The sequence below is a fragment of the Microtus pennsylvanicus genome, chromosome 9 (genome assembly GCF_037038515.1).
Source record: "Microtus pennsylvanicus isolate mMicPen1 chromosome 9, mMicPen1.hap1, whole genome shotgun sequence".
In the NCBI taxonomy this organism is placed as follows: Eukaryota; Metazoa; Chordata; class Mammalia; order Rodentia; family Cricetidae; genus Microtus; species Microtus pennsylvanicus.
In genome coordinates, this window is record NC_134587.1 from 70,593,280 (window position 1) to 70,604,649 (window position 11,370).

An 11,370-nucleotide genomic window follows, 5' to 3' on the forward strand; every position below is an offset into this window, starting at 1 on the left:
CCTATCAGGTGCCTTAGGCAAGGTGAAACAGTCTCACGTCTTTACATAATTAAATAAATGCAACACGTCTTTATATAGTCAAACAAATATTCCACAACATAAACAAATCCAACACATATTTATATACTTAAACAAATATTCCATAAATATTGAATATATACACATATATGTGTACATATATATCCCTAAATAAGACTGCTTAGTCTGTATAATATTACTTATGCATGTTTCCAGAGCTCACTGTTGGGTACCTAATTTGTGTGCTCTTCCCTGGGGAAGACTATTCCTGCCATGCTCAGTATTCCTTAGCTGCCTGTAGTTCTTTGTGTTGGGTTGAGGCCTCCCAGGCTTTCCTCTGTCCACTGTTGTCATCACTGTTCACCTCACAGGTGTCACGTTGGTGAGACATTCTGACATTACCAGGAGACACAGCTAATAAACTCTCCAATCCTCTGGCTCTGACAATATTTCCACTCACTTTTTTTCAATGTTTCCTGAACCTTAGGCGAGGGAGGTTCTTTGTAGATAGATGTCCCTACTGGGACTGGCTCCACAACTCTGCATTTTTATTGGGCATGGCTTTCTGTAAAGGGATATATGAAAACCACAGAGATACTCGCAAATCCATGTTTATGATGACACTCAATCTCAATAGCTCAGACATGGACCCAGTCTGGATGTCAATAAACAGTTGGATGGGTAAAGAGAATGTGGTACATACAAACAATAGAGTTTTATTGGGCATTGAAGAATAGGATTGTGGAGATGAAGAGATATCTCAGTGGTTGAGAGCACTGACTGCTCTTCCAGAGGTCTCGGGTTCAAGTCCCTGCACCCACATGGCAGATCACAACTGGAGTCTGTAACTCCAGCTCCACAGGATCTAACATCCTCACACAGATACACATGCAGGCAAAAAACAACAATGCCCATTAAAAAAGAATAAAATTGTATCATTCTCAGGAAAATTAATAAAATTCGAGTTAATTTTACTAAGTGTAAGCCCAATTCAGCATGATAAACATAGATTTTCTTGAATATGCAGATTATAGATTAGAAATTTAGGACCTGCTACACATATATGGGGTGGAATATGTCTGAAGAGGTGGAGGTGGGACAGGAAAGGTTAGTGTGGTATCAAATGGCAGCAAACATCACATATTCTCTCTCCTGTGAATATGTAGAGAATCTTGATGTTATAGCATAATCCAGTAATTTCAGATCAGATGTCAGGCAGCCTCTTAGGGTAGTATTGCATATTGTTACTGAGTGACTTGATCAAGGCATGCTGCTTACGTGGGTGCTGTATCATTCTTGCTTCATGAACAATCTTGACAGCCTTTTGAGCCATAAATTATTAGAAATGGATAATGTTATTGCCAGTGAAATGAGTGAAATCTTTACAAAATACTGGAATGATATTCTGGGGCTCTCGTCCCTATCCCATGGAAATGCTGCATCTTAAGAGATCAAATTTTATTGCAAAACAAAATACCACCATAATATTAAAGCTACCGGCAGCGATGCACCACCATGGGGCACATAACCTGAGTGCATTGGCTCTTTAAATCTGCCCAGTAACCCAGCAAGGTAGATACTGTGATGTCAATCTCATAGATGAAGAGACTGGAATACAGGATGCTAACATGAAACAGATGTTGGGGCATCTGTGCAGATATTGCTGTCCCACACACTCTTCAGAGAAACAACAAAAGATGAGATGTGAGGTCACTATGTCATATCACCGTCCGAGTTGTGGCCATTTACATGTCTAGGAACTCTTTGTACAACAGTGATGATGTAGCATTTGGAATGCAATAAACATACATACATACATACCATGAGTCTGTTCCTTTTCCCCATTTCTCAGGCATTTGTTTATCTCCATCAGATAATACACTCTTTAAGAATAACATATTTTGGTCTGATAGAAATGTCTAGACATGTTTTGTTGACAAGAGAGACAGTATTACTTCAGACTTGTGAGCTGCAATACTCAGCAATCTGGGAAGTTTCAGAACCCAGGTTGCCTCAGACAGCTCGTTCAGAAAGGGATCTAGATGAGTTCCTAAAGACTTTAGCATATTATCAATTAATGGCTAGATTTATCATGTTAGTAAAATTATTTTCAATCTTTTATTTAGTTGCAAGAATCACAAAGACAACACATAGAAACTCTAAAAACTGCCCAGAAGATGAAAGCTCACTTACAAAGGTATACTTGGAAGTAGCATTTGATGTGACTTGAGAGTTTATATAACGAGTAAGATGTGTAATGGGAAGGTACATCAGTTAAGAGTTAGTATATGGGTGTGAAGCCTGGAATACATGCTTGAAGTCACATGAAACACATTTCAGAGTTTACGAAGTATCTCAGTGATAGAACATATGAATGTCAGCCTGGGTTATTCTCCAAACACTATAAATAGATAAAAAATGAAGAATTATAGGACTTTTTATATCATACCTAAACTTTACGTCATATTTCTTACAAAGTAGGACCGGAAAGTGATACAATTTCTAAATCATATACTTTTCAAATATATCATAATTTATGCAATTTCTATTTCAGATAATTTTTCAATAGTAATGTAATATTGTATAGGAATATAGGATAATGAAAGAGGAGCGATAAAGGGGGGCAAGGGGTCTTAGGGCAAGGCAGAAGGGGAGCAAGTGGTTGTGGCAGGAGAGCAGGATAGCAGGTATGGGGAAGAAGTAGGGCGAACAGAGAGAAGGGATGGGGAGGGTGGCAAAAGACAAGAAGGAACAATGTTTAATGATATGCATGTCTAAAATGCAATAAAATCCATTATCTTGTGAGCTAAATTAAAAAAAATTAAAATGTGGTACTAAAAATTAGTCTATGAGAGTAACTATTTCAAAACATGCATTTTTAGGATTGAGCAAGAACATTCTGAGTTAAAAGATGAAGTAAAAGAGCAAGCTAAGAAAATTGAAGAGCTTCGTGGGTGTCTGCAAAACTCACCTTTAAAATTGGAACAAAATGAAAAATTGGTAGGTCACTCTCATTCATTTTTGTCATGCCAAAAGGCATTTTCTTCCCTAAAAATATATGTCAATATTTTAGGGAATATCTTAAGTATCTCACTGAAAAGATATTTGTTGTATTCTTGTTGCCACTGCTATTGCTTACGCCAGCATGAGTTTACTCAAGCAGCTGATTTAATAGAACGGATGACTTTGGTGCCAGTTGATAATGCTGCAGGAAATATCTTTGGAACAATGCTTTCATGAAGATATATATTTATCTATACATACATATAGACATACATACATATAGAAAGTATATCCTATATATACATGTAGAAAGTATTCAGAAAAAAACAATTGATAATCTGTTCTTCATGGACAATTCCACTATCACAAAAGAAAATGAGATGAAATGAAGTATACTGGCCAACATCATAAAGTGCTTAAAATCACACTGTCTCCTGGCAGCTTATTTTAAAGGAACACCTTACTCGAAGGAGTAACTTGGCTTTCTAAAACTCAACACAATCTGTTTGTGTGTAGATGTGGGAAGGATGCAAATGTGAGGTTCTTCTCCATAGAAACGAGCTTGGAGGGTCAGAAAGAATCATGGCCCCGCCTTTTAGTCAAAGAGCAGTATGTTTGTTTTATTAAGAACTGTTTTAAATGATTTAAAAATTTTTATTTCTTCTTGGAGGTAAGGAAAATAAAGACTTATTAGAATATCTAAGACAGGCTCAGCATGTGCCCCAGTCATCAAGGGCTTGTTTAGTAGACATCAGGCCTTGTGTTCAACAGCTCCACCCTCTCCACACTGAAAAAAAAAAACAGTAAATTCAAAGTTGCCTTCTCCCTTTAAAAATCAAATCACTGAAGTCAGATAAAAGATCTGCTTTTTGTAGACCAAGTGTTTCCAGGCCTAATCTTGAAGGAATAAATCCCCCCACTCACTGTTCTTAACTCAGGGAATATTCTGCTATGTGCATTTCCCTGCGTGGGGAAAGCTGCTCTCATGGGGAGCCTTGCAAACCCCCTTCCGTTATTCTAATGTCTTGTTTCCTATTACCCAACATCTTACTAAAGTGCCCACCTTCAGTAAGCTAAGGTCTGTACTTACTGCATTTGACTCCAAAGGACACTGCTTGCAGCATGCAACTTGTTTTTGGATCATTTAAGGTACCCCATTTTCTCTGACAAACCATCCAGAGAGTCACAACTTAAAATCGTTTCTTTACCATCATTCTCGGGTCCAGATGGGGATGCAGTAACTAGACCATAGTATTAGGCTAGGGCCTAGAAAACACACCTCCTTTGAGTAAGTCATTTATAGCCCACATAACCAACTCTCTGCTGGAGTCCTAACTACTCCCGACCCCAGACCCCCACGTCCAGAGTAGGATGGAGAATGCAAGGCACTGAGCGAGACACTCATGCAGGTCTGAAAATTCTGAGACTGGTCCCTGGCCTTGGAGTCATGTCCCAGTTCTCTGTTACGGTGGGTTCTCCCTTTCCTGAGAAACAGACAGACTGAGTTTGCAGCTGGGCATTAACCAAATTGAGCTTTTGCTCTGCAGGGTTCCCAAATGGATTCTGGGGAACAAACCCAGTCCTTTGCAAGAGCAGCAGGTGATCTTAATCTCTGAGCCGTCCCTGATGATAAATATTTTAAACGAGAGTTTAAAAATGCTTCTTGAGTTTAAAAATGCTCTGCGAGGGGTGCACCCACACACTGAGACAATGGGGATGTTCTATTGAGAACTCACCAAGGCCAGCTGGCCTGGGTCTGAAAAAGCCTGGGATAAAACCGGACTCGCTGAACATAGCAGACAATGAGGACTACTGAGAACTCATCAATGGCAAGGGGCTTTTGATCCTACTGCACATACTGGCTTTGTGGGAGCCTAGGCAGTTTGGATGCTCACCTTACTAGAGCTGGATGGAGGTGGGTGGTCCTTGGACTTCCCACAGGGCAGGGAACCCTGATTGCTCTTTGGGCTGACGAGGGAGGGGGACTTGATTGGGGGAGGGGGAGGGAAATGGGAGGCCGTGGCGGGGAGGAGGCAGAAATCTTTAATAAATAAATAAAAAAAATGCTCCTTGAATAATTTACTTAAAAGTAAACCTATCAAATTTGTAATAAATATTTGAATATTTCTCTCTAAATATATTGTTTCAATTTGCTTTACACACAGGCAGGTACTGAAGAAACTTTGGAGGAATTATGTGAGAACATTTCCCTGATGGGTCAGACAGGAATCAGAATTCAGAGTCTGCGGTCTGAATCCTCCAAAATGAAAACCGGAAAAGACTCAAATACAAGTGCCCAGAAAAGTTATGAGCAACAGTGTATAGAAGAATTAAGGATTAGCAATGCATTGCTATACAAGTGAGTAAAGCCAGGAACTGCAGAAAATAGAGCAACCCCAGCTTTCCTACAGGACAGAATTTAGAGTGAAATGGGCATGAGATTAGCAGGTGCAAGAGCGAGCTAGCCAAAAGAATAGCTTTGGAGAATAATCTTAGACAGTACAAGACTGGCCTTCAAATCCCCCGATTCCAGTGTAGACTATGTTACACCCCCTGCCTTTGATTAGACATATGATTTTCTTCATTAGTATTCTCACGTGGTTGTTAGCGATACGTTTGCTCGTTAGTAGCCCATAAATAGAAATAGTACGTCTGGGTGCTGTTTAGAAGACTGTAAGGAAACCCTAGGGCTAGCTACTTTCCTTGTATATGGTCTGGAGCTTCCTAAACTAGCTTTCCTCGGCTGTTCTCTTTGCTGCTACCACAAATGATTGCCCATCCTCCAGTGCTTCATTTCACCCACATTCTGGACAAAGTGTTAAAGCCAGAAGCTTGGAAATGTCCTTGAGGAGATTTTCTTTTAACCCCCTAAACTTGTTTAATAAATGCAAGTATCCATACAAATCTTTGCCATCTTACTCAGAAACAGTTAAGGAGTACAATATGATATTTAATAAGTGAATATTAGTAAACTTGCTAGTATGACCATATAGTTACCATATCTGTAATCTCATATCACTGCCTTTTGAATTAAAATATCTCTGCTCCAGCCTTAAGGATCATATAGGTGTGGGGTCCTCCCAGAGGGCAGCATTTTTACCTGTGTAATCGTAAATCTTTGATAGCCTTGTCTTTACTTCTGATATTGTTTGGGGGTATTTGTTACCTCAGAATTTTCCTAAATTTCTAAGTAATCCTTTGGAATGATTTGAAACCTGTAATTGTCTGCATGGCAGGCAAGCTTCTACACACCTTTCAGTGTTAAGATTCTGTTTAATGGGGAAATTCGGTGCATTCTTACAGTGCTTCTAAAATACAAGGAGACATTTATGAATAGATGAGATCCATATTATAATGTACACCCTTTCGGTCTTTACAGGAACAGGAGACTAGATAAATCCCGCACACAAGTCCACATCACAGTGGAGCAGGACACATCTCCTCTGCACACATCAGAAGCAAGGTTTTCTCTCGAGAACCCTTGCGTGGCAAGCAGTTGTTCTCGCAGACACTTGTTCCCATGTGGAAACATGGTTCTCCCAGGAAACCCACGGCCTTCTGACGACTGCATGCGAAGCTACCCAGTGACGGTATGGTCATTTCCTGTTTTCAGACTTGCAATAGAAACTTTTTCCCCCCCAAATTTTGTGTATCACCAAATTTCTTACAATATATATTAATTACAATAGAAAGCAAAACATGCATTTTTCTAAAGTGTGAACACTCTGTCTTTCCCCGTCAGAGTAAATAACTGTGATACAGCAGCATGGCTTTAAACGCTGTTTAAAGTTATACTCACATAGTTTCTTTCTTTTTAAATTAATTTATTTATTAAGGATTTCTGCCTCCTCCCCGCAACCGCTTCCCATTTCCCTCCCCCTCCCCCGATCAAGTCACCCTCCCTCATCTGCTCTCTGCTCGAAGAGCAATCAGGCTTCCCTGACCTGTGGGAAGTCCAAGGACCGCCCACCTCTATCCAGGTCTCCTAAGGTGAGCATCCAAACTGCCTAGGCTCCCCCAAAGCCAGTACGTGCAGTAGGATCAAAAACCCTCTGCGATTGTTCTTGAGTTCTCAGTATTCCTCATTGTCCTCTATGTTCAGCTAGTCCGGATTTATCCCATGCTTTTTCAGACCCAGGCCAGCTGGCCTTGGTGAGTTCCCGATAGAACATTCCCATTGTCTCAGTGCACCCCTCGCGGTCCTGAGTCACATAGTTTCAAGTGATTGCAACTGTGGGCAGATTTTGTGGCATTGGCGGACGTTTCTGGAGGATTACAGCTTGGTTGGTCTTTACATAAAGTGCTCGAGTGTTTCGCCGCAGATTCCTGAATCTGCACACTTATCATGAGTGTGTCACCGGCATACAAACACTTCACCACATATGGGTGTGAATAATCCAAAGTCACCAGAGGTAATGCGTGAACTAGATGAAACAAAACCAAAAGCAACTCTTAGAACTAGGTTTTTCCGTTTTCTTAAACAAGAAGATATCCTTAATTGTGATTTACCTTGAAGCATATTTGTATCAATTTTAAAACATGTGTTTATCGATCCACTGTTCACGTCAGCAAGGAAAGGCCACGCCTGCCTCTGAATTTCACCCCCATTTGAATGACTGGTGGCAAAGACGGCAGTGGTACTGATAGCCTTTAAATAAAAACAGCTGTCGTTAAGAACTCTTCGTAGTCTCTATGTCCAGTTATTATGTAACAGTGGACACTGCTTCACCTCTGCCCTACTCACCAGCTGTATGATTGTGCTCATAGCCAGTGTCCATGTCTGTGCATCTAGGAACAGCTCCCATGTGGCGGAATAGGCAAAAGGAAAGTTCAAGTATATACTTGTCCCAGTAGGTAATATATGCCTAAGTTTGACCAGGAGAAATAGACCATGCCTCAAAAAATAAGGTGGAAAGGTGAATGGGGAAGACCCTGGACACCAATCTTCAGCCTACACACACACACACACACACACACACACACACACACACACACACACACACACAAACACCGAAGAGTCAGGTTGATGTGGTAAAGCAAAAGTTATGGCAGAAGAAGAAGAGTAAAGGAAACAGAAGAACTTGAAGTGTCCTTGACTCTCAAAATCTTTCATTGCAGTTGTTTTGGTTGAGGATCTGATGTTAGTGTAAAAGCTGGTATCGTTAGGTAATGAAAAACGGGTTTGTTGTTGACACGGCATCCTAACACACATTAGCTGAGTGGGATGTGAGTGAGGGGGATGATGAGACCATGTGAATCAGACTCTGTTATGCTGTCGTGCACTATAGAGAGGATGAGGCTTGCGGCAAAACTTCCTAGCCACAGGTGAACACTCCCACTCCTAGAGACTGCCTATAGAGAATGAGTGAGCTTATCTCACTGAGAAGTCACACGAGGATAAAAAGATACATTGAGAATAAAACAATGGTTTTCAAAAAAAATCTTATTAAATTATGACTTAAATAAACCTGAACTACCTGGTTCATAACATAAAATGCTTCTATGGTATGTTTTTACTAGGGTATAAATGCAACCATACCTTAATTTTAACAATCTTTATTTGTGAAGTCTTGCATTTTATCCAAATACATTTTAGCAACGTAAAGAACAGGAAAAATGAAAAATATAAATGATTCTGAGTATATAAATTTTATTATAGAAAACCATCACACACTGAAATTCATTGGGCCCAATCTTTGCATCTCATTGAAGCAAATATATTTTTATGCATCTTTATATTTTTATCCACCATCCAAACCAAAAAATTCATGGTAATAATTAACTCTTAGAAAAGTCATTAAAGAGGTTATAAACCTAATTGTTTTTCTTGTTTCAAATATATCATGGATTTTTTATGTTTTCTTAATTTTTTTAGCACTGGATTAAGTGCATAAAAACCTACTCGACAGCGAAAGGGTGAGGGTCCCGACTTGCAGAATGACTGTTCTAACTGTATTTCCTGCGATGGGCACACTTTGGGCCTGGATAATTTCGCTGTGTTTTTTTTTTTACTTGAAAGTTCTTTATAAAAATGTTTTAATTAAACATTTAAAAGTAGGGGGCTGCCGGGCGGTGGTGGCGCACGCCTTTAATCCCAGCACTCGGGAGGCAGAGGCAGGTGGATCTCTGTGAGTTCGAGACCAGCCTGGTCTACAGAGCTATTTCCAGGACAGGCTCCAAAGCCACAGAGAAACCCTGTCTCGAAAAACCAAAAAAAAAAAAAAAAAAAAAAAAAAAAAAAAAAAAAAAAAAAAGTAGGGGGCCAGAGAGAGAGCTCAGTAGTTAGGAGAACTGACTGCTCTTCCCAAGGACTCAGGTTTGATAAATCCAGTCTCTGGGAATCTAGTACTCTCTTGTGGCCTTCCTGGGAACTGCACACAAGTGCACAGACAAAGATGCTTTCAAAACATCCATACACATAATAATAAACACATTTGAAAATAGCTCTGTTGATAAATAAGAAAAAAATCAATTATTTTACGTCTCCCTTGGTTGTGTTAGGTTTATCACACTTATTAAATTTTTCTATGCATATTCATCATAGTTTCTTTCTTTGATTGTTTGGTTGTTTTCGAGACAGGGTTTCTCTGTACCTTTGGAGCCTGTCCTGGAACTCCCACTGTAGACCAGGCTGGCATTGAACTCGCAGAGATCTGCCTGCCTTTGCCTCCCTAGTGCTGGGATTAAAGGCGTGAGCCACCACCACCCAGCTTCATCATAGTTTTAAGAAAGAAGAATAAGTCTCTGGGGTTTTAAAGCTATTTTGTATGATTTCTTGAAGATGGAAGACGAGGAAAAATCGATCAAAGTACTTACCAAATTAAAGCAATCTTTAGAATATAATTTGTATCAGCAGCAGAAGAAAAACGATGAACTAGCAAAGGAGATAACTAGGTAAGATTTTAGTATTTCAAATATTGTCAACCACTCATATTAGCTATATGTGAAATAAAATCTAAATATAAATTCATTTTATTTATGTTTTTTCAGAAGAACTGTTTCTAAGTCTACAAGATGGCTCAACGCTTAGAGGGGCTTACTACCAGACAACAAACTGAGTCACATCTTGAGACGCACACACATACACACACACACACACACACACACACACACACACACACACACACACGGTGAAATAACAACAAAACAACTGCTTTTAAGTTTTACTTCAGAAAGTGACAGGATCTGAACCTTCTTTCTTCCCTTGTTGAGGTGGGGTCTCATTTTATAGCCCACGATTCTATTGTCCCAGTTCCCCAAACACGGCAATCCCAAGTGTGTGTCATCACACTTAGCCCAAGTGCTTTTAGAATATGAAATATGATGAAACATAATATTCTCCAGGGTTTTGAGAACTAGTACAACACCATCTTTGGTGTGTGATGGCTTCTCAGTCTACTTCTTTGACCATGATGTTTTATTTCTAAAGTTTTTTTCTTTTCCTGTTGGATTCCATCCAACATTAAACAAGGTTAGAAGACAAAGCCTTCTGATTACCTTTTATAATAAAAATATCTGGACTTAGTTTATATTTTCTTTTTTGTTATAAAATACAGCATATGTTATAAACTCCTTTTCCATAGGTATCCCCCATGTGCCCAAGAGGTATGTGTACACACAAACACAAATGAATAAGGAATTTTATAAAGCATGTTTTATCATTTCTTTAGGTGAACTTTGGGTTATAGTTCATAATAAGTTGATGTTTTGTATAAGTATATGGAATTTGACAATATTATTTATAAGAATCCTGTATATATATATATATATATATATATATATATATATATATAGTCATTTTTTTGACTGCTGTATGTATTATATTAATTGTCTTTATACTCTTTACCTAAGGTAATTAAATAAAATTCTTTCAAGAAAAGATAGATTAAATTTAGGTCACAATTTATAGATACATTTATTTTATATGATCAGAACATGCTTAAGCAATTATTAAGTCTGTGCTGATAAAATATACGATTTGTTATATTCTTATAGAAATAAGAAACTCTTGAAAATGGCAAAAATTGGGCATGAAATTGGAGAATGTAGTTATCATGGAAATTCAAAAACTGGTCATTTTTGAGATATGAGGTGAGTTTAAAAACTAAAGCTCACTTTTCCTTTTCCTTTTCCCCTTCCTTCCTTCCTTCCTTCCTTCCTTCCTTCCTTCCTTCCTTCCTTCCTTCCTTCCTTCCTTCCTTCCTTCTTTCTCCTTCCTTCCTTCCTTCTTTCTCCTTCCTTCCTTCCTTCCTTCTTTCTTTTCTTTCTTTCCTTCCTTTCTTTTCTTTTTCTTTTTTGGAAAAAAATGTTTTGCTCAATGCTTCACAAATGAAACGACTATTTGTAAGT

General features: G+C 38.9%; 1 protein-coding gene across 1 annotated transcript in view; it reads left to right on the plus strand.

Annotated features, from left to right (window-relative positions):
- Positions 1-11,104, plus strand: part of Potea (POTE ankyrin domain family member A) — a 98,815-nt gene extending 87,711 nt beyond the window's left edge. The window contains 6 exon segments of the mRNA XM_075984643.1: positions 2,145-2,215; positions 2,901-3,018; positions 5,181-5,380; positions 6,359-6,611; positions 9,803-9,915; positions 11,017-11,104. Coding sequence (XP_075840758.1) covers positions 2,145-2,215; positions 2,901-3,018; positions 5,181-5,380; positions 6,359-6,611; positions 9,803-9,915; positions 11,017-11,104 — 843 coding nt within the window.
- The last annotated feature ends 266 nt before the right edge of the window (positions 11,105-11,370 follow it).